This window comes from Microtus pennsylvanicus, chromosome 1 (genome assembly GCF_037038515.1).
Source record: "Microtus pennsylvanicus isolate mMicPen1 chromosome 1, mMicPen1.hap1, whole genome shotgun sequence".
Taxonomy (NCBI): domain Eukaryota; kingdom Metazoa; phylum Chordata; class Mammalia; order Rodentia; family Cricetidae; genus Microtus; species Microtus pennsylvanicus.
The window spans coordinates 190,610,321-190,634,972 of NC_134579.1; the positions used below are offsets into that span (position 1 = coordinate 190,610,321).

Below are 24,652 nucleotides of genomic sequence, written 5' to 3' on the forward strand. Positions count from 1 at the left end.
TTAGCCCCGCTACTCCTCAAAGGACAGCTGGCTCTCTCCAGGAAGCGGAGCGTAGGAGCTGGCGCTGGGCTCTGCCCTGCTCCCAGCCTTTGACTGTTCCCACCTTGGGTTGTGGATGGTATCAGACAACCATGCTCGTCTGTTGCCTCCTTTCCAGTATCCTGGGGTTCGATGGCCCCTCCTACTTCACAGGCCTGCTGCAGGCACTAAATTAAATGCTCGTGAACACACTTCATAAATGTGTGAGGCGTAACATAAATATTAAGGATCAGCATGGGTTTTCTGTTTCATTAGACCCTACTTAATTAGAAAAGGAGAGAGCCTTTCCGCTCTCTCAGCTGTTTTAGCCCCGCCCCCTTTCCTTTCTAGCATCTATCTACCCAGTGCGGTTCAGCCTATGGCTCACAGAAAAAAGTCTTTCTGCTCCTTGAACACACTTTACCCTCTGTCTGATTTCTTTTCAGTCCTACACCTGAACCTAGGCCTGATACATGCTAGTTAAGGCCTTTACCATAGAGCTTCAATCCGGGGCCAAATCCAAGGTCTCTTTTGTTTTGCTTAGTTTCTGTTCTATTGGTGGTGGGGGGGAGAAAAGCTAGGCCTTCTGCAGGCTAGGTCCTCGCTCTACCTTTGAGTTCTGTGCCCTGCTGATCTTGTATAAGCTGAGGCATAGTGGCTCATCAAACAGAGCCATGCTCATCTTATTCTTACAGAATTCAGATCATTGAATTATAACAGGCACAGTCATGGCCTGTTATGCCACAATAAATTTGATAATAAAGGATTTAATTTTGGCTCTTTGAATACCTTTTCCTTCCTATATATCCCAAGTTGGCCTTGATCCTCCTGACTCAGCCTCCTGAGTAGTGAGATTAGAAACATTAGCCATCATGTCTACTAAGAAATCTGAGGTAATGTACTTGCCTGTGTCACTCCACCGTCCTCCCCATCACTCTAGGAAACAGACCCATGCTTCAGTTCCCCAGCACGGGGATATATTTTGCAATCCACAAAGCTATACCAGATGGTGTATGTACCTCAGACACCAAAGTAGAGGAACATAATGAAAGGATGCTTATGAGAATAAAATTGATAGCCAACTGTATTTATATGAGAGGCTAGGCACAACCATGCAATTAAACAATACAGAATGCACCTAGCACATCCCGGGATCTGGGTACATGGAGCTAATAATACCTGATTCATCATTAGTCCAGAAGGCTCTTGGATCCGGCTTCGTCAGGATGTTGGTGTGACTGCATGATTCTTTCACCTTGAAAACATGAGAGGAAAAGAACTGATGTGAAAATCCAGTCACCACGTCACTGGTCCCAGGCATATTGTCTGTAGTGGGGATTCCAGAGTTAAGGCTTGTACATGCAAGCGTACTGTGTCCTTACTGGGGTGTTTCGGACTCTGCCGATTGTAGCACCGAAGTACCATATATGGGAAGCCCTTTAGTCCTATGTGAATTGGGATTGTTGGTCACCAGGCCTGGGGTAGTTTTGCCATCAGGCGGATAGCTGGATAAGCACCTGGGGCCGGAGCTGAACTTTCCCTCTCCCTCTGTCAGTACTACGTACAATGCACAGATGATACAGTGCAAAGGACCATAATGATGTCTTGACGGCTGGTTTAGAGCTGCACATAGGAGAAATTATCATTTGAGTAAATACTGCCTGTGAAAATGCATATTAATGAAGAGAACTTCAAAAGGAGTTCTTCTAACCTGGCATGGTGGCACATACCTTTCATGGAAGCATTTAGGAGACAGAGGTAGGAGGATCTCTGTGACTTTAAGAGCAGCCTGGTCTATACACGTATGTAATACTTGCTATTTAATTGAGAGACTCTAGCAAAGATTTGACTAATATAGTCTTAAGTTTTTCAAATTCTCATTTGTGGAGACAAAGACTCATGATATAGCCCAGGCTTGCCTCACCATTGCAGTCATCCTCCTGCCTCTGGCCTACATTGTTTATAATATCATCGAAAGAGTAACACTGATACATTTGGGGAAGCCACTTCATACCATCATGATGCGAAGATTTCAAATGTGCTTTAGTTCAAGAAATATATCTTAAGGGCAAAATGGACTTTCGATTTCTACAAATTTTGTAGTGCGATCACCTCATTACTGTGAAAAGTCTTTATCCTCATGAAGCACTCAGTGGGTAAATTATTTCCAATGTAGTCATAAAGTTCTCAGCAGCGTCTCTAAGGATACCGTTCACTTCTTCTGAATTTCTCGCTCTCAGAAACTTTCCTGGGGGCAGCAATAGGGGTCCATAGGTAGAAGCCCTGGCTGTACGACATGATCCCACAGTGAGAAGGAGAGCTGATTCCTGGAAGCTGCCCTCTGATCTCTAAACACATGCTGTGGCATGTGCACACACACTCACACACATCATCATCATCATAAACAAAAAAACTTAAAAACAGAAAACGTCCGTGACGGAGGAAATGGTGTGTTAATTTATAATGGAGACTGTTCCTTCCTCAAGGAACCGCTGTAAAGAACACACGGGAATCAGGGTGTGGAGGTCTTGGTGCGTTGATATTCATCATTCAGTGCTATTCCCAACAGTCAAGATGACAGAACAAACCCAGCGTCTATGAATGGGTGACTGGATAAAGTCCACGCAGTGTAGACTTACAATGGAATATTATTTGGCCTTTGAAAAGAAGGAAATCCTGTCACATGCAACAACACGAACGAGCCCTTGGGGCTTTATGCTAAGTGAAACAGGACTCAGAAGGGCCAACTGTTCATAATCCCGCTTCTACGAAGGGAACATATTAATAGTTGAATGCCCAGAAGCAGGGAGTAGGATGCTGGTTTCTGGGGCGACTGGGAAATGAGGCATTGTGAAGCTTCGGGCATTTCAAGGTGGCTAGGCTGTGGAAAACTTCTGTGCCATACTATGCCCATAGTTAATATAGCTGTGTTATTGTACACACTACACCTAAATATTGTGAAGAAGACAAAGCTCCGGTTATGTGCTTTGTTGTTATTGTTTGTTTGTTTGTTTGTTGAGACAGAGTATCTCTGTAGCTTTGGTGCCTATCCAGGAAGTAGCTCTGGTAGACCAGGCTGGCCTCGAACTCACAGAGATCTGCCTGCCTTTGCCTTCCAACTGCTGGGATTAAAATTGTGTGCCAAATATATCAGGCAGGTATGAAAACTATTTGATACCTAAGTATGTAATTATTCTAAATAAAGGAATAGAAATTCTGGGTAAAGCGGACAATGAGGATTACGGAGAACTCAAGAACAATGGCAGTGGGTTTTTGATCCTACTGGCTTTGTGGGAGCCTAGGCAGTTTGGATGCTCACCTTACTAGACCTGGATGGAGGTGGGTGGTCCTTGGACTTCCCACTGGGCAGGGAACCCTGATAGCTCTGTTGGCTGACAAGGGAGGGGAACTTGATTGGGGGAGGGGAAGGGAAATGGGAGGAGGTGGCAGGGAAGAGACAGAAATCTTTAATAAATAAATAAACAGAAAAAAAAAACAAAAGAAAAAGAAAAAAAAGAAATTCTGGGTAATTGTAACAAGGGTTTTCACGGGTATGAAACATGATCTTAGATGTGAAAATGTCATTAAAATGTAAGCAGAATGCAGAGTGTAGCTCAGAGGTCCAGTGCTTCATTAAAATGCTGTCTGAGACTTTGAGATCAAGCTTCAACACTGGGGGTTTGGGAGAACAATTTCAAGGGGGAAAAAAGGAAAGAAAAGAAGCACAGACTAGAACCTTCCCATGCCTACATTTTGAGCAGCATCATAAACCACCCTTCGTATAGAGCGAACAGTTCCTTATGGGAGGTTTCCGATCCCATTAGAAAGCTCTTTACAGGATAAATTCTGATCTGGATCTTTGAATCTTTGGCCACTGGTTCCAGTTTGCTTTGTTTGTGAGAGGGTCTTGCTACTTTGCTCAGGCTGGCCTTGAACTACTGCCTCCACCTCTTTAAAGCACCGGGATTACAGGTCCACACTACCCATACCAGAGTCTTGACTTACACAGCTCTCTCTACCTCTCTCTCTCCTGTGTAGCAAACACCTCGAATATTTGAAAATGGTTATTCTGTCTCTTGGCAGCCTATCTTTTCCAGGTTGATAAGCCCTCATCGTTCCCATAGTTCCCACTAAACGAAGTTAACTCTCTTTACTAAGGTCCCTGTCCTAGAAGACACCTTGTCTGCAATGTGAACTAGTACTTGAGAGCTCTTGGGCTCGTGCCAAGTTGTCACTGAAATGAGTTGATTAGTTGACAGCTCCCACGTAGGTCCACCCGCATTCTAGCCTTCTGTGACTAATTAAAATATTCTGACACACGTATTAACTTAGCAACTGCGAAGAATAGTCTGTGATTATTGCCACGTTTTACATTTTCTAATTACAAAAGGTTTCCCCATTGCTTTCAAAGCGAGGTGGTGGTGCCTGCATTTAATGCCAGCCCTTGGAAGGCAGAGGCAGGTGGAGCCCTGTGTTCAAGGCCAGCCTGGTTTGCAGAGGGACTTTCAGGACAGCCAGGGCTACCCAGAGAAACCCTGTCTGGAGAAACACAAAATAAAGAAACAGACAAAACAATAAACACAAAGTCATACCATTATGGAAAATTGCCATATACACACTTTCTTTCTATGCTAAAGCCTGTAGCTACCTCTGGCCTTGTGACCTTTGAAGCTTATTTGCTTATGAATGATTCTGCATCACTATTTGCTTTTGAAATGTCTTTTATGTGGGAGCGGTTCCCGATCACGTCAAAGCCATCAAGAATTCCTTGTTCCCTGTGTTGGCATGGGAGTATAACAGGCCATTCTTCCTGATTCCTATCCAGAGCTGTTCAAGTATGAATCCATGAATCATTATCTCCACTGCTGTGTTAATTGGCTGTATAACTGAATCTGTAGGTACTGCACAGAAGAGAGAAAGAAAATTCATTTCTGTGGATCCTGCTGAGTCTTCGCAGGACACCTGTCTCTGAAGTCAGGTCGAAACCAAAGAAATGTCCAGTGCGATTTGGTTCTTTTGGGTAAATGTTTAAGAAGATTTCTCTAATAGGATTTCCACTCTGAGGGTGTGACCGAGGGTAACAAAGAAGAGAACACAACTGCAATATGGAGCTCTTACATGGCTAACTACGCTACTATGGAAAATTTCAAACATATCCCTGCCTTAGTTCTCTAAACCTGTATTCACCCACCATGCAGTTTGAACAGTTATCAGCATCTAGCCAATCTATTTCATCTCGGCTACCATTTGTTTATCTAGTCAGTTAGTTTTTATATAGCTCAGTTAGTTAGTTTTTACATAGCCCAGGCTGACCTCAAACTCCTGATCCTCTTCTCAAGTGCTATCATTGCAGATGTGGTGCTGGGGACCAAACCAAGGACCTCATGAATGCTAGCATGCTAGGAAGATGCTCTAGCACCTGAGCTACATTCCTGACTTCCCGTCTCCCTTCCGTGCGCTACCACAGCCCCTTTCTAAACCACACGTTTTGTTTTAGGACATATTCTTTCTAAGAGGATTACACTGGCCTTGAACTGGCCCTGTAGTTCAGGCAGGGTAGATTTTCTAATGCTTAATACTACAGTTTTGAGAACTCTATGTGTCAGTTTGGTGTTTATACATTAGAAGATGAAGGGCATCAGAATATAATATTTTACAAGATGTCAGTGTCCAAAATTCTTCAAAAGACTCTATGAAGTAAACCTGGAAATAAATCATTAATAAATCTACTGACAGGAGAGACAGAAGGTCAATTCTGTAAAATGTCTCAAGTCAACAGAAAGTTCCGTGGTGGAGAAAATGCTAGAAAGGAAGCCATATGGTCATTTTTCTCCACTCTTTATCTTTATTTGAAGAACATTGGTCCAAAATGGTGTGTGTGCACACATGTATACATGAGAGAGAGGGAAAGAGAGAGAGAAAGAGAGAGATGTTATAAGTTATTCACGGATTCATGGTGTTGATATAAAAGAAGCTAGGTAAGATTATTTGAATTTAAATAGCTGGGCAGTGGTGGTAAACGCCTTTAATTCCGCACTCAGGAGGCAGGCAGATCTCTGTGAGTTCGAGGTCAGTCTGGTCTACAAAGTGAGTTCCAGAACAGTCAGGGCTGTTACACGAGAAACTCTGTCTCCAAACAAACAAAAAAGATTGTTTGAATTTGTCCCAAATTTATTCATGACTTATTCATAATAATTTTTGCAAAACTTTCCATGATTCATTCAGTCAAGCAGTTTGTGCTAAAAGCATTATTTCTTCTTAATCTATGACAGGATCTCGAAATGCTTCTCTATTTTAGCTAGAGAAGTTGTTTTCCTTCCACTTCAAGGTGCTGTAAAATGTATATAGCTGGGGAGCGAGCAGGCATCTAACAGTGCTGGGCACAGCTTTCAGGAAGGTGTCCTGACTGGTAACAAGTAATCCTGCTTTACAGAAATACTGCAGTTCACTTGGTAGGGTGTATGCCTAGTGTTAGTGACATGCTGGGTTCAATCCCCAGGAACACAATCCAGGTGTGAAAGTGTGTACCTGTGATTCCAGCACTCAGGAGGCAGAGGCAGGAAGCTCAGATGTTAAGTTCAAGGCCAACTTGGGCAACCCTGTCCTATACAAACAAAACAAAGTTCCTAATTGTAGGCCCAGTTCTTTACATCCAGGAGGACATAGGGTCTTGCTCCACTAACTTCCTTTGATGGGATTATTGCATTCAATACATATTTACGCCCAGGATATACTATCTTGCTTTCTGCTTTCTATAAAGGTGATAATGGCACGTGCCTTTAATCCCAGCAGAGGCCGGCAGACTCTGTGAGTTCAAGGCCAGCCTGGTCTACAAGAGTGAGTTCCAGGACAGGTTCCATAGCTACAGAGAAACCCTGTCTCAAAAAACAAACAAAAGGTGCAAAGAAAATTCAAAATTCGTTGACCTAGTTGGTTATGTTCTGACTAAGGAGTAGGCCATAGGCACCCACGGTACAGATAGGGATCCTTTGAAGTTCCCCTAAGAGAGAAATGTGTTACATAGCTTTTAAGTTTCAACAGAGTTTGAAGGTGGAAGTAACCAAATGGGAAAAGCTGCTGGTGAAGAGGTGAAGGAAGAAGTAGACAACAACAGGCTGTCAGACCTCCAGCAGTGTTGGAGCAGAGAGAAGGCAGCCTGTAGTCGCGGTGCCCCAAGTGGGCGGGACCGCACGAACAAAGGTGTGAGAGTCAAGCTGAACCAGGCGTGTCTGGCCAACCGTAGGGAGAAAACCCATCCGGGAACTGAAGACTCATGGGAAAAAGAATTGGAAACTGGGTCGAAGGTTTTAAATATCAGTGTGTTCGGCACACTGTGGGAATTCTGGATCCCTGTCTGTGAAAGACCTGAGGTGGAAAATATAGGAGCTGAGCTGATAGAGTTACTGTAACCCCAGAAAAGACCGGAAGAGACTATGGACCAGAGAGAGGCTGTGAAGACAAAAAGGATAGAACGGCTGTGAAGGCCGACTAGAAGGACTTGTCGGGACCACGAAGGACAGTAAACAGAAGATGGGAATGTCAGATAGCCTGACCTTTGGAAGTTAGTGAGCAGGAGGATGGTCATGGGGGGGGGGGGTCAAAGTAGTTCCCAGTCTATGGCTGCTGGAGGAAACAAGCCATTATGAGCTCACCTTGTGAGGACTCCCTTCTTGTGCCCCGCTGCAGCTATGGTGGGGAAACACTCACCCTAGTTCTGGGCTACCGGGTCTCAACACTTTGGCACTTAGCATTGGGACTTCACTCACGGCTTTCCCAGGCCTCTGCCTTGGGCAATTAAGTTTTCCTGTCAGACACAACAACAGGGTGTGACTGTGCCCACACCGCGTCGCTACAGCAAACATGCACAGAATCTGTGTGTTTGTCGCTACCAACCTCCACCGGAACAGAGATGGCGTTTGGATAGGGACAGCAAGTCTGGGGATTGGTGTAGGGTCAGCAATGGGGCTTCATGGTTTTGCTCTCAGTGAACGAGTGATTTATTTCCCGTTCAGTTGCCTAACACTAATTACACCCATATATTGTGAGACACAAGATTATTCTTGACCCTTGAAGAGACTGTGATACCAAGCAACTAGACAAATCTTCCTCTTTCTGCGGTTGTATTTCGTTTGCATTCTTACTGGTTTCGATATCTTTCAACTTGGCCCCTGTGAATACAAATTGGTAAAAGCAGTTTACCACCCAGACCTCCATTCAGCTCTGGACTAATTAAAGTCAAGACATGCAGTTTGGATTTCTGTTAAGAAAAAAACAAAAAACAAACATCGGGGTGGAGGGGCAGTGCCGAGGATACGACAAAACACAGGGTTTCACACAAGCCAGGTAAGAGCTCTACTCCTGAGTTCCACCCCCAGCCCCAATCAAATGTGTCTGTATTAGACGCTAATAAAGAGAGTTTTAGGATTAGACGTAAGGAGCCAGAATGGGGATTTCCTCACTACCTTCTTACTTTACGGTTAAGGAAACGGGGCTGTATTCAAGCTGTCATCCGAGAATTGACTTTAGTTTCGCAAGACTCAGGTATATACCCAAATTAATTCATTTGTTTAGGAATCCATCACCGTGACTAACTGGTGGGGCATGAGTACAGTGCTTGGCCAAGGGTGGGCAGAGAGACAGTCCTCCCTCTCAGGAATGTCTTCCCTGATTCTGTCAGCTGAAACACAAATCAGGTGGCAGGGTTAGGTGGTAGACTGATGCCCAGTCATTTCTGATTCCCTAAGAAAGCTTAGCTTCTTGCATATCCTTTTCAATCATATCACCGGAATCAATGACTGCGTATCTCATATTCTTACATACCGATTTCAATAGTAATACTGGAATCAATGATTGCATATCTCATATCTGCATTTACAAGTTTCAATCATTGCAGAGACTGGAAGAGAACATTCAAGATATCTAAGATGCCTGGCACCAAGCCAAATCTATACATCCATTCCGTTTCACCTCCTAAATTCCCTGCCCAAACACGCAGGCATTTGCACTTCCGCTTGAGGGTCTACAGCAGACCAAGACGTCTAAACCTCTGTGTATTCGACTCCAAAGCACTTGATTAAATTCTTAAGTAAAATTTCCTTGTGGCAGGGTGTTTGCAGACTGTGTCCGACTCGGAGAGACAGCAATCAATGTGTGTTTATCGACCACATCATTGATTTGGTGGGACTCAAAGTGCATTAAAGTCGCTAAAGTGAATGCTCTCAGAGAATCGCAGTATCTGTGTCTAGAAAGTATCGGGCGGATGATTTGGTTCAATCTTCCTAATCAATAGATGAGGAAAGACCCTGAAGGGAATGAAGTGACTTACCACTGGATATGCTGGTAGGTGGGAGGTTCGTGGTATTGGCCATTGCAGTTCAGTGGGTAAGAGAAACAACTCCGTGTATCTGTCTAAGAGCACGATGGGTAAAAGTACATACAACTGGAACACGGGCTTTAGAATTATACGTACCCAGTTAAAATTAAAACTGGCCTACTGTTAACTATGTATTCGGGTAGGATGTGAATGGGACTTAATCATAGCCTTACTCTCCTCATTGGAAAGGACAGCAAAATCAAGAGTTAGGATTAAGGGTAGGGTCTGATTGCAAATTTCAGTGATTAGCAGTGCTACTATCTCATCCATGTTTAGACCGTCAGATGTGTCTACAGCAGGAGTTCTCGGCCTACTGGTTGTGATCACTCTGAGATCGAATGACCCTTTCATAGGGGTCTCCTAAGACCACCAGAAAACCCTGATATTTACCTTATAATCCATAGCAGTAGCAGAATTACAGTTATGAGGCAACAACAAAAATAATTTTATGGTTGGAGGTCACTACCACGGGAGGAACTGTACTAAAGGGTCACAGCATTAGGAAGGTTGAGAACCACTGTTCTACAGGATTATGACAACAGGGAGATGGCAGGGGTGGAGGAATGGGGATATGAGGAGGTAGAAATTTTTTTAATATTTTTTTATTTATTATGTATACAACACTTTGTCTGCATGTATGCCTGTGGGACAGAAGAAGAAGGCACCAGACTTCACTACAGATGGTTGTGAGCCACCGTGTGGTTGCTGGGAATTGAACTCAGGACCTTTGAAAGAGCAGGCAATGCCCTTAACCGCTGAGCCATTTCTCCAGCCCGAGGTAGAAACCTTTGATCAACGAACTTTGCTATCTATCAAAAGCCAGGCATGGCTCATGTCTACATTCATTTCAGCACTCAGGAGACTGAGGCAAGAGGATTGGCGTGAGTGTTTGGAGGCCAGCACGGGAATATAGCGAGTTCTAGGCTTGCTTGTGCTACAATCTGAGACATTTTTTTTGTTTTTTGGGCGGGTTTGTTTTATTTTTTTCAAGACAAGGTTTCTCTGTAGCTTTGGTGCCTGTCCTGGAACTTGCTCTTGTACACAAGGCTGGCCTCGAACTTACAGAGATACACTTGCCTCTGCCTCCCAAGTGCTGGGATTAAAGGTGTGCACCACCACCGCCAGGTCGAGACACTTTTTTTTTTGAAAGAAAGAATAAACTTTGCTGTTTATAGAATAAACTCAATGCAAATAAGGCAGTAAAAATAAAAAGATTCCTTCATAGGCATTGAACGTGCCAGGTCCTGAGCCCAGAAGTCTGCACTCAGGCATGCGCACAACACTTGAAGTATGGGCTCAAATGTCACCCTTCAGTCCATCTTTCCTCAGTGCCCTGGTGGGAACTCCCTTTCCCTCTCCTGCTTATCTTTTATCCATGGTAGTGACTGTCTCCTGAAACAGTAACTTTCTCATTTGTTTTCTTTGTGGAATCTTATGAACACTGGGTACTTAAAATGGGTACTAGGTACACAGTAGACATCTGTTAAGTATTTGTTGAATGAATGAATGATTAGTCCCAACACCATTAAAAGGGAATCAGAGCCAGGCACCGTGGTGCAACACTTGTAATCTCAGCACTTGGGAGTCTGAGACAGGAGGATTACTCAGAGTTCAAAACCACTCAAGTCTCCAGTGTGTGATCCTGGCTCAAGAGTCAAAGTAAAGATGAATCAACTGAGAACCAAACTCCCATTCAGCTCGAGCTCTCGGAATTGAAGGGCATACCAATTACACCAGGATGGGGTTTAACACATGTGTTTTTGTTTCTTCTGGGGTACCAAGCCTTCTGAATTTATGACATTGAATGTTACAGGGTGCGGTTGATTTGGAGTAGCTGATGGCCTCCATGAATGACAGAAGAGACTCCCCACCTTCGAGGAGGTCAAGCTGAGGCTTGACCTGTTTTTTGTCTCTGACACTACAATTCTGTTTTTTATTTGTTTGTTTGTTTTTCTTCCTCTTCTTTGCAAAAAAAAAAAAACCCAAAACACCCCAAAAACAAACAAAAAACCCAAAACAAAAATTATTAGGCCTTATTCTACTACTAGACCCAATAAAGCATCTGACCAGTGCATCGTCCGTATTGTTTTCTATGACCACAGCATACTATGTGTCTGAAAACACAAGCAACAATAAAATTCTTCAAAATTCTTTGCAGAAGTTCAAATGTAATTCAGTCAATTATTAGCATTTATCTAAAACCAACCAAACAAACAAACAAAAAAACTGCAGTGAGATTTCCTTTGCCCCTGCTAAGGTACCATTCTTTCTAACTGATTGGTTTCTGGCTTCAGCAAGGATGGACAACCATGCCAGGGCTCCATTCAAAAGGAGTGCTGGGTGGAAGGTACTGGCATACTTTTAGGCACCCCACCTGACTTTGGCCCATTTCTGCCAAAAGGAAACGGCACAGCCTGAGCAGTGTGTGCCCATTGGTGTGGACTAGATGCTAGGGGTGATGCCTGAGTCACTGTTACAAAATCATACCGCAAGGAATGAGTCCCAGTCCTGGGTGGGACCAGAAACAAGCGTCCCCTTCTCAGCCTTGGAGAAGAGAACTATTTTAAGTATCTCTCATTGCAAACAATACTGTATTCCTTAGTATTTTTCTCCATGAGCTTTCTTCCAAAAAGACAGCTAATAAAGGGGAGTGAGGGTGTGTGTAAGAGTGGGGGTCTGAGGTTTATGCGAAGCTATCGTAGGTGGGACGGTTTCTGCTCAAGGGGAGTGGTATCAGGTTTAAAACCGATGCAATTCTCCTATTTGTTCTGTGCTTTAATTTGTCACGCTTGATTTTCTTATAGAAAAGAAAAGCCTGATACTCAATCTTCCATTCAGATTTTAGCCATAGGGGCTGGTTTGCCAAATGCAATTGTCAACAAATGGGTGGGGTTTTTTCCTTCCTGTGATAAATGGAACTAAAGATTTGCTGGTTTCTTTTTTCCTGTATTCATCTAACTGTACAGTACTTGATTGTCTGTGGACCTGAAATATTTCTGATATGCCTTAGCTTGCATGGAAAATGCTTCTGCAAAACTGGCTAACAATCTGGCCGTCCCAAGAGTCTAGAATGTTCAGTTCATTTTTCACAGTGACTCCCAGATGTTCGGACAGAGTTGTTCATAGCGGAGCCTGCCAGGTTTTGTTTGTTTGTTTGCCTTTTTTTTTTAAAGATTTCCTTTGACCTTTCTTGTATTTGATAATGAAATACATGCTTAAGGCAACACCTGAAAAACACACAAACAAACCAAAACGCAGAAGGCGCTTTTCTGCTTAAGTAGACATGCCATGCATATGTCTTTTACAAAGTTTTGAGCCACAGAGCTGTGAGTGCTTCATTTTGAAACTGGGTTAGCAGTGAGCCAAGTTAGTCATCAGTCTCCACAAGGGTTCTTTGTCCGACATTCCTTTGGTATTCAGTGGGTAGGTCGTTAAGCCCGTGAAGAAAGGAGTGGGAGAAAGTCGAGGGAAGATTTTCCATCTCTACAACACATGGAGGGGTGGAAGGCATCCCTGAGCCCTGAACTTCAAGTTTAAGCGGCGCAGGTACTGATCCCAGTTGGACCACTTCAATGCGTGCTTCTGGGAAGAAGAACAATATGAGCTTATGAACAGTCCGAAAGGAATCTGCTTCCCCTTGCACGTTGTTTTCCATGACTTTTCCAGGTGTTTTATTCAGGCGTCTGGCATGGGATCACCGGCAGCTTTATCCTGACTTTTTGTCTGCTTTTCTTACGGGACAAGTTAACCTTTAAACCTCACTGAGGAGCCTGATACAGCAATGTGGATAAAGTGCGTGTGCTGCAAGCATGAAGACCTGACTTTGGTCCCTAGGACCCACAGAAGCCAGGCGTGGTGACACACTTTATAATTCCAGGCTGATAGATCCCTGTGACTCAGTGGGCCAGCCAGCCTAGCCTACTTGGTGAGCTCTAGGCCCGTGAGAGGCTTGTCTGAAAACAAACAAAAAACCAAACATAGAAGGTACGGGCTCAAGAGACGGCTCAGTGCTTAAGAGCACATACTGCTCTAGAAGAGCTCAACTCCCAGCACCCATGGCTCATAAATACCTATAATTCTGATCTGGAGATCCTAGGCCTCTGGCCTCCGTGGGCACTGCACTCGTGAGGACATACCCCAACACAGACACGTAAGTAGACTTCTGGCCTACACACACACACACACACACACACACACACACACACCCCTTCTCCCGGGAAGTGGTATGACCAAGATGGCAGAGTAAATGGCTCCAAGTCCCCATCCCTCCCAGGAAACAAGAAAGAGAGGGCTAGGGCAGAACCTGTTGGGACCAAATCTGTTACAGTTCTAGAAAACAGTCAAAGGTTTATAACCACTGCGCAGACAAGCCCTGCCCCAAAGAAGCATCCTAGATATGGTAGGAATGCTCCCCTGCGTTTTCTAACGTGTTCTGTTGGGCCCGCCTCTCCCCAGTTCAATGGCCCCCTTCAGGAGGCTCATTACCCGTCCCACGTCTGGGCTGAGTTTCCCAACCTGCCTGGAAACTATCCGAGGAATGGGTGAAGGCACGTGGTGCTGAGGAAGGCTAGAAAGGTGAAGGGCTCTTCTAGAAAACTTTGAAAGGCAATCTGTGTCTGCAAAACTGTACGGCAAGTCAAGGAGGGAAAGCATGCCCTTCGCTGAGCTTCACATAGGGTCCTTTTATATCAATGCTGTCTCCATGATGGTTAGATTATTCTTGCTGCCCTAGGGAAGCAACTAACGTGCAAGAAGTAAATACATTTATTTCCTCCTTTGCTTTCTTTTCTTTCCTCCTCCCCTCCCCCACAGACTGTGTTTCTCTCTTCTTCCTTCTCTTTCTTCTTTAAGATTCACTACTAGCAGGGGAGATGGTGGCTCACACCATTAATCCTCGAACTGGGGGACAGGAGTTGGGGCAGAGGCAGGTGGATCCCTGTGAGTTCGAGGCCAGCTTGGTCTATATAGTGAGTTCCAGGACAGCCAGGACTGTCTCAAAAAACAAAAACAAAACAAAACAAACAAAGCAAAAAACGAACAAACAAACAACCCCCCCCCAAATCAAAACAAGAAAGATTCACTATTATTTTTATTATTATTACTGTTCTTTTGCAGTTTATGGGGATTGACAAGCCCAGGTTATTTGTCTATTGGACTGTTTTTTATCATTTCTTTCTTTGTGTGTGTGTGTGTGTCTTTGTGTGTGTGTGTTTTAAACACAAAGGTCTCTTGCAGTCCAGGCTGGTAAAGATAGCTTCGATTTTTTGATCTTCCTACCTTTAACTCTTACACACCAAAGTTAAAAATGTGTGCCACCAGGCCTGGCTGGAATTCACTCTTGTTTAAAAAAAGCATTTGTGGGGATTGGAGAGATGGCTCAGCAGTTAAGAGCACTGACTGTTCTTCCAGAGAACCAGGGCTCAGTTCCCAGCACCCACATGGCAGCTGACAACTGTCTATAACTCCAAGATCTAACACCCTCACACAGACACATGCAAGCAAAACACCAATGTACATAAAATAAGAATAAATAAATATATATAAAAAGTATTTGCTTTTTTCCTAAATGGTACAAAATCAATTGTTTGAATGATCAGTTTCTTTTGGGAAAATAATGATGACAAAACAAAATGCACCCCCCTCAAAAAGCTATGTTTGAAGAACAATTAAGGCAAAGTCTTTACTTCTAGGGCATAGAAATAAAAACAGTAGAGGGAGAGAAAGCAAAAAAAAACTGTGCTTCTTGAGTAAAACAAAGCATCGTTATTGCTTATTATTTGTCATTTGGATGTTGCCAGAGAGACTGCTTCTTGCATTATTCAGAAACCAGCCCTAGAGTCTTAGCCCAGCCGCATACAAACACAGAACAGAATGGCCGATTGATGGGTACCTGCTAAGTGGATGAATGGTACACTGGGCGTGGCTGCATCCATCTGTCCACCTGAGCACTCAGGAGGTTGAGAGGGGAAGATTGCAGCTGCCTCAAGAGGATGAGATCAGCGGGGGAGGAGGGGGAGGCAGAGAGAAGCCTTGACTCAAAAAGCCAAAATAAGCAAATAAATAAGGTGTAGCTGAGAAGCATCTGTCTTACTTGTGTGTATATATTATGAGGGGCCTCTGCTCTAAACCAGAAGTCGCTCCTGCGTAGAGAGACACGGAAAATGTTTATACTACCTTATTTCAGCACACCTCAAGGTCACCCCCGCCCCCCAAATTCTGAGTGCCGTTTGCAGTGGGATGAAAAGAAGTCCTTTGCTGGCTGTTGTTACTCATGGTGGGGGACACAGAAGAGAGATAAAAGAGGGATGTGTGGACCCTTGTTTTCCCATCTGCTCTGCTCCAGTCGCCCCCTCTTGTTGGGCAAACCCGCCTTACCCTTCCCGTTGACTCCAGCACAATGATAGCTTTCGAGGGCACAAAGAAAAATAAGTCAGAGCAGACTCCCACTTACACATCTGCTAAAGTCATTCTGTCCCGTTGCCTCCATTGTATAAGCACACAAAAGTCTTGATTCCGTCGAGATGTCTCACAACTGCTGAGTTTCTTACGGGAAATGGACGAATCTCTCTTCGGAACATTCATGAAAGCGATCCGGTTTTAGACTAACATGATTTTGAAAGGTGCTCCCATCAGACAACATGCACAGTCAGGGAAGAGAAGATGTGGCCCCACGCTTACTGACCACGATAGCAAGTTTCTGGCGGGTTCTTTCAGGAAAATGCCCGTGCATGTATACACGCACTTATACGTGGGCAGTTATTCCACGTGGTTTTTATGTATGGGTGTGTGTTAGCACGTACAGTTTGGGGCTTTGTTCGATGTGAAAAATAGCAAGAATGAGATCTCAAGTTCGGGAGGGGGAAATTAGGTTTTAAGAAGAAAAGAAAAGAAAAGAAAAGAAAAGAAAAGAAAAGAAAAGAAAAGAAAAGAAAAGAAAAGAAAAAAACTTCATCAAAATCTTTGGGGCCAAAAAGATGGCTCAACAGGTTAAGGCACTTGCTATCAAGCCTGAAAACCTGAGTTCAAGTCCCCCATATGGTAGAAAGAGAACTTTAAATTCTTTACTGACCTCCACACATGCCCACAGAGATGCACACACAATAGGTAAATAAAAAATGTAGTTTAAACAAATATTTGGAATTTCTTTCTTGAGCTAGGCACTTCACTTTTCAATGCTTGGTTCTCTCAGCTTAAACCACTGAAATATCTTTATGAAAAAAATTTTGTGTTCAAGATATGAGCGTGCTGGCCTCTGGGTGATGATTAATAGGATCTGATCTTGCAATAATTAGATGCTGAGAAAGACTGGAGGACCACAGCTCAGCATGCTGCAATTTATGTAATTCTCCTGCAGATGAGTGAGGCTTTAGCCCCGGATACTGTGGAAAACCTGCCTCCAAGACTGCTGGTGCAGTTCATCAGCACAGCCCCCCAAATCACCAGGAAATACACAGCAAAGCCAGGGGAGGGGAGGGGGGAAACATTTAATCCATAGAGCTCAACTATTGCACAATTGTCTTTCTTTCCCATGTAAAGACATGGGCTATTGATAATGGTATTTAATTAGACTGTCTATATTTAGAAAAGAAAATGGTATCTAGATAATATACAGACCTAATTTTTAAAATAGCAACATTTCAATGCAGGTTTGGTAAAAGCAAACATTCTCACAGACTGTTTAACATTAATTTTTAAAAGTTTTTTGAAAGCCATTATGTTCCGAGAGCTTTAAGATGTTCAATAATCTTACCCCATGTATCTCAATTTGGGTAATGTCTCCTAATAAACAATTCATGAATCTAAAAATGTAATTTATAAACCTGGCTGGGCTAAGTGGCAAACCTATAATCCCAGTGCTCAGAAAGTTGAGGCAGAAGGTTCAAAGGTTCAAGGCCAGCCCCTTACCAAAAATAAATAACAATTAGAACAAAAACAGATTACTTTAAGCAACTTAACCTAGTACTTGACTTAAATTAAAAAATGACTGAGTAAATATGGTATGTAAGAATTAACGTGTTCCCTACAAACTATTTGCTAGTGTTTGTTTTTGTTTTATTTTGAGACAGGGTCTCTGTGTGTATCCCTGGCTGTCCTGTAACTCACTGTAGACCAGGTTGACCTGGAACACACACAGATCCAAATGCCTCTGCCTCCTGAGTGCTGGGATTGAAGGTCAACATTACCGCAGCTCCTGGCCTTTGTGTTTGTTTTGAGACACTGTGTCTCTAATGTAACCCAGCTGGCCTTCCGGAGACTCCATATCCACCTGCCTCAGCCTCTTACACCCTGAAATCACAGTTATGGGACCGTCCACCTGATATGAAAAGGTTTTAATAATATGGAGAAGTATTATCCGTAGCATGTTTAGTAAAAGGAATCTGATATAAAACTGTTTTGAAGATGACTCTAAGAATCAATGCTTACCGAGATCCTTAGAATGTTTTTCTTTTATACCCAAGGTTCTCAAATTATTTTTCTATTAAGATAGAATTCCCTGTAGCCAGCCCTGATCTCAAACTCATTATGAGCCCTTCAACTTTTGATTTCCCTGGTTCCACATCCCAAGTTCTGGAGGTGGCACGCACCTCCAAGCCCTTGCACCACAATTTAAAAACAAACAAACAAATAAGAAATCAGGGGCCTATGAGCTAGATGGCTCTGCACTAAAGGAATCCTGGAAACCCGAGTTTGATCCCCAGAAGCCATGTCAGGGTAGAAAGAGAGAACCGACTGCAAAATTACCCTCTGGCCTCTGTATATATATGCACACACCTGCTCACGTGCACACAATTACAAATATTTAACATGTGCTCTCTTTCTAATTTCAAAATCATCTACTATCTATATTCGTGAGCCAATCTCTCACCCTCTCCCTTACGCCTGACTTGCCTATTTGTCTTTCATATTTTATTGCAAACAGAACAGCTATTTGGACTGGGGAGATATCTGAGTTTGGTCGAGTGCCTGTCTAGCAAACATGAATCCTTGAGCACCAGATTAAATATTCAGAATGGCGTACAGTTCCGGCATTCCTAGAGAAAGGATCAGAACAAATTCCAGGTTAGCTTGAGTTAAATGGGAACCTATCTCAGCAATTTAAACAAACAAAAATAAAGCGAAGGTCGTGTCTGTTGATATTTAGGAGAGGAGAGACAAAAGCCATCTTTGGAAAAAGCTATAATGTAAGGCAGCAATATAAAGAAATAACTGTTGTGTGATGGAAATGATAACATTATATCCTCCCAGCAGCAAGTGTTTGGGGACCTTGCATGCTGGTACATCTCCCTCCCAGTCTTTAATTCCAACTTGGAGCAGTGCTTTCTCTGGACTTGTACAAAAAGAGGGCTGTGTGACACTTATTCCTCAGTTCATTCTGTGTCATCAGGAGAAAGGAGACAGAGAGTGTCAATGTTCCACTATGACGATTTCCTGGAAGTCCCCACGGGCTTTACTCACAACTTTTGTTGGCTAATTTTCCCATGCATTCTTCCCCAAAGTCAACCCACATGCCAGGGAGGCACGTTTTAACACAGCATGCTAGACAAGGTTACTGTTGGCTACTGTTCTAAAGGCCTCAACTCCCAGGGGGATGAATGAACGCCAAATGGCACACTTACTATGTTGCCACCACTTTCAGACAGCTTTCCCCAAAAAAGAAGAGGAAGATGAAGGGGAGAAAACAATAGACATTGGATTTAAATGCCCAAAACATCCCTAAAATTGTTTTATTATAATCCTACTGAATGGCAAGTGAAATTGGCATTGTTGTCTTATCAGTATTATGCAGATAATTTTTTATTTTAAAATAATATTTTGTCCAGGTGGTTGTGGTGCATGCCTTTAATCCCAGCACTCAGGAGTCAGAGGCAGATAGATCTCTGTGAGTACAAGGTCAGCCTGGTCTACAGAGCTAGCTAGTTCCAGGACAGCTAGGGCTGTTATACAGAGAAACCTTGTCTCAAAAAATCAAAACAACAACAACAAAAACAACAAAAAGATTATTTTGACCAGAAATTTTCTGGGAAAACACAAAATTAGAAATTCACCCAATAAGGAGTAAAGGAAAAATGTCAAAAAAAAAAAAAAAGAATAGAGAAACAAAACCCAGGGTTTTCTGACATAGGCATAATTTCTATATAGCTTCCATGCTTTATAAATGCCCTTATCGTTTATACTATCATTTATACTAAAAACAATTCTAAATTTAAACAAATTACTGACTTAGTAAGAACCGTAAAGAATCAAAACCATTTATAAATGTAGTGCTGGGGGGGGGGGGTGTATGTAGCCATGAACCTTGACTGCTTCTGCCTCCCAAGTGCTAGGATTAAAGGTGTTTGCCACCACGCCCTGATTTTAGAGATTTTTTTTTAAAGCAAGAAACGCTTAGTTATCCAAAGAGTCTAACACAAAACAGGCTAGTCCTGAAACAGTGGGTAAACAGAGTCAGACTAGCAAAATGACACAATGAAGTGCAGGTTTGGATTCTGGAATGTTCTCTGGAGCCACGGAAAAACAAGAGAACATCTTCCTCATGAGACTCTTCAAGACTGAGGGATGTGTTGCGTAAACTCTCACGTGCCCTCCAGGGCTAAGGTTAAGGTCCCTGAAGAACTTCCTGAAGTCTAGGCATTAAGAACAGCTCTGGAGCAAATGAACCCAGCATCGCAAAGGAAGGGGCATGAGAAGAGTGAGGGACAAGATGAAAGATCAAAACACTCAGAAAAACCAGGGGATTGCTTTCAAATAATGGAACTCTACATAAAAACCTTCGAGATTTAACTATAAGAAGTATATGTGTATATAAAAACACAAGATCAAGTGTTCCATTTAATGAGTTAGGTTATTTCTTTATTGAAATTTACTATATCATTTTATAGGTGTTTGCCTGCATATATGCCTGAGTACCATGTACGCGCCTGGTGTCTGAGGAAACCAGAAGATGTTAGAGCCTTGGGGACTGGTGTTTCAGTGGTGGGCCGTTATGTGGATTCTGAGAGCCAAACCTGGGTCCTCTGAAAAAACAGCCGTCTCTTCAGCCTTGAATTATTTTTAATCAATTTTTTTTCTCCCCAAACATAGCTACAGAACTTTAAAACATGAGGGTTTGAGCCGGTGATGGTGGCACACGCCTTTAATCCCAGCACTTGGGAGGCAGAGACAGGTGGGTCTCTGTGCGTTCGAGGCCAGCCTGGTCTACAAGAGCTAGTTCTAGGACTGGCTCCAAAGCACCAAAACTACGGAGAAAACTTGTCTAGAAAAAAACAAACAAACAAACAAATTATCAGCTGGGTATAATAGTGTTTATCTATGACATTAGCGTGCAGAGGCAGGAGGATTGCTACAAGTTTCAGGTTAGCCAGGATTGCCATGATGCGTTGTATCTTAAGGGAAAAAAAAGAAACATAATTCTGTTCCAGCACATCTTACATAACAGGAAGTAATTTCTTCTCCCAGAACCACAGCTTCTTCATTTGCTGTTTCCATCAACAGCCTGAGATAAACAATTTTAAAAATTCATTAAGGAATGGCTTGTTGAGGTGTCTTGCCAGCAATTCAGGTATCTAAAAAATCTTTATTCTAAATATTGAAGGTTAAAGAGATTTCTTATTTGAGATAATTACACCAATCATGGTTTTCCGCACGTTGGACTCGGGCTCTTGTCACAACTCAGAAGGCTGCTAATGCCCGTGCTCATGGGGGCAGGTGGAAGCCATCGGGCGGACTTTTGTTAGTGACATTTGGACCACAAGGCTTCCACCATAAACGTTCCAGAGGCTGCCGCTGTATTATTTACGAACGAACTCTTGGTTGAGTGAATGCTTTACAGTTTTGGAATTCAATGTCCCTGGATTCACTTCCATAAATTAAATTCCATTTATACACAGTTTTTAAAGGAAAGTGGCTTCTTATTGTAGCTTTGTTTTCTGAGCCTTGGCGCATTGCTGACCCCATTGAAACAGCTTTCTACCAAAAAATATTCTCTTCTCTCAAGCAATAGGGTATCAGAGGGGGTAAATGAAGTATGTGCTTGTAGCCTCATTTAAATGAGAACAAACTATAAATAAATAAATTAAATAAAAAAAGGGAGGACATGAAAAAAAAAAAGAACAAACTTGCCATGTATAACCCACACACTACAAAAGTTAATAGTAATACCAATGTATCCACATTCTTCCCCAGTATAATCTTCCCTTTTGCTGCCCTGACTGGGTGAGATATTTTTCTGGAAAGTTTTAGCAAAGATTTTTTACCACATCTCTGGGAAAAGATTGCCTTCCAGCTGGGAAGATCATCTTCTTACATTCTGCCCCATTTTACATCAGAAAAGAAAATAGCCCACTTCCTGCCCACACAGACCTGGACTATCCCCCCCCCCCATGAGAACAAAAGATGGGGTTGATTTATGAATTCTGAAAGTGGCCACCGTCTTGGAGAATAGTTTGAACTCTCTGGTAGAGATGAGAAGGAGCAGATACGGAAACATCGTGTGAAACCCTATTGGCAGCTCCATCAAGGTATGTCCCTTTTCAGACACTGTAACAGTCATGCTGTAATAAAGTAGGGACTCTGATGACTCCTTCCTACAAGGCCGTCTCCCAAAACAGACTAGGGACCATAGAGTTTCAGCCTAATTAAACTCACATAAAACACTTTAAAATGAGGCTGATTCCCCAAATCAGTCTTTCTTTCTTTTTTTTTTTAAATTTGATTCCTTCAAAAACTTTAATGCGTGGAATGATGGTCCTGGGATACAAGCACTGGAATAATTAGTATTTTTAATTGGTACAACAGGGAAATAAGGCAGAGCAGCCTTAATAAGCATCTCCAATCTGGAACACATTAAAGCGAATACTTTTTTTTTTCTAATATCAAAGTGGACAAAATGAATTATTTGGCCAAATGGAAAGAGCATAATTGGATTCAGGACAAGTCTGATGAATTAAGAAAGAGACGCTGTGAAGCCAGGGACCCGGGAATAAGATCCTGTCTGGTGTTCATCTCTGCATTATCCTCAGAGCAGGATCTGCTTAGAATCTGAATATTTTAAAATCCCTCACAGTACTTCTTTTGCCGATCAAAATCAGAAATGAGAGGTGACCAGATATATTAGAAGTGCGTCTCCCATAATTTTGAAGAGTCTTAATGGCTGGCTTGGCTCGGAGAGCGCTGCCCTCCCTAACTACAGGAGCCAGCACATCTGGAATCTGAATGATCCCAGGAGCTTTGGGCTTTGGGGGACGGCCATCTGGTACAAAGGAAATCTGGACAGAGAGTCCCACCCAGCAGAAAGCACCGGATTGTGCTGCTATGAAAAGCAGCCCCTACGCTTCCCTCCGATAATACCCCGGCTTCCCAACTGCCAAATGATGCGGAAAAATACATGTGCGAAAATGTTCACTCGCTGACCCGGCTCCAAACCCACCACCGACCCTCAGATAAGAAACATGGAATCAATCTCTTTCCAAAAGAGCCTGGGAATATCCTGCTGCCTTTATTGGCCTTTTTATATATATATAATTCCTGTTGCCTTTTCGCCCCTCCTCAACTCTGGGGTCTGGTTGGTTTTTAATCTAAAATGAAGCTGGATAACTTGAAAAGCTTGGGCCCTTTTTAGTCCTAACAGCTCAACGTTTTGAAAGTTTACAGAAAATATTTTGAGGATTGAGTGACAGCTAAGTCTGAAAGTGCTTGCGAGGACCCTTGATCAGTCCCGCCAGAACCCACATAAAAAGCTAGGTGAGCTAACCGCTGCTTGTAATTGCAGAGATGACAGAGACAGGCAGATCTTCGGGGCTCAATGGCCAGCCTATTGTACTTGTGAATTCTAGGCCAATAAGACACTCTGTCTCAAGAAACAAAATCAAGCAAACAAAATCCCCAAGGTAGCCAGCACCTAAGGAAGGTCAGTCATACTTGTCCATTGGCCTCCAATGCTTGTACACACACATGCACATACATGAACATAAAATGATTTTTATGGTTTTTTTTTCTTTTCTTTCTTTCTCTTTTTTTGATACAAGGTCTCATTGTGCAGCTTAGGCTAGCCTCAAGCACACATTCCCTCTCTGAACCTTGTGAGTGCTAGATTCCTGTGTGTTCAATGACTTCCCACTTTATTCTATAATCTTTTAAATAAAAATGTTTAAGTACAATATATACTTGTATGGAAAAAGTCCTTACATTACACAATCCAATATAGCACGTTTATACAATGAAACTGTAAAAACTAGTATATATGGATATTCTCTCTTTCTGTTACTACTAATATTTATCTTTTAAAAGCTTTTAGTCCTTCTATTTGGATTTGAGGAATATAAAATTGATGGTGAAGGATTAGTAAGAAAATAACTAATATGGAGTAGTGGTGCATACCTTTCATCTCAGCAGGTGGGAAGCAAAGGCAGTTCAAGCCTACACATTGACTTCTAGATTTGCCTGAGCTACATGAGACACAGTCCCATTACCCCCTTTAAAAATATAAAAAATAAAAATATAGCACTTGTCATGCTCCAAAGATTAAGTTTTCTTTTTAACTTATCTGGGCTGAAGGTGTATTTAAAAATGAATGATCAAGTATAGCCGGACCGGTTCATTATGACACTTGGAAACATTTTCATTGTGCCTTACAGCTTCACAGTATGATCCTTGCAGAAATCAAATTATCAGTGATTTTCCCATCTCTACTGTTCATTACTCCTGACCTAATGAAGGATATAGACCACTTGTTCTTGGAAAGCTCATCAAACCGAACCAAGGTGTGGTACAGCTATAATCCTACTGGAAACAGAGAGGCAGGAGGATCAGCATTCAAGGCCGGGTCTCTTTTAAATTAGGAGTTCAAGGTCAGCCTGGGCTAAATGAAACCCTATTGTAGAACAAAAGACAAAAACAAATCAACAAAAATCCCAAGATATTCTCATTAATCTATAAGTGATAATTATTTTTAAAACGTAGTGCATGTTTGCCTATACATACGCATGTAAGGGAAGTCCATTGCTTTCCTTCGCATGCGTTTGCTTTTGTGAGACAGTCTTTGTCAACTTGACACTCAAGTTGCTGAAAGGAGGCTGTAAGGCATTTTCTTAATCAGTGCTTGTTAGGGGAGGGTCCTGTCCATTTTGGGCGAGGCCATCTATGGGCCAGTGGTCCTGGGTTTGCTAAGAAAACAGACTGAGCAAACCACCAGGGTCAAGCCTGTAAGCGGCCCTCCTCCATGGCCTCTGCATCAGTTCCTGCCTCCAGATTCCTGTTTGAGTT

The 24,652-nt window shown here is 42.7% G+C and overlaps 1 protein-coding gene across 1 annotated transcript in view; it reads right to left on the bottom strand.

Annotated features, from left to right (window-relative positions):
- Positions 1 to 24,652, bottom strand: part of Sgk1 (serum/glucocorticoid regulated kinase 1) — a 114,868-nt gene that overhangs the window by 27,544 nt on the left and 62,672 nt on the right. Inside the window, exon 3 of the mRNA XM_075947785.1 lies at positions 1,198 to 1,273. Coding sequence (XP_075803900.1) covers positions 1,198 to 1,273 — 76 coding nt within the window. The remainder of the gene's footprint in view (positions 1 to 1,197; positions 1,274 to 24,652) is intronic.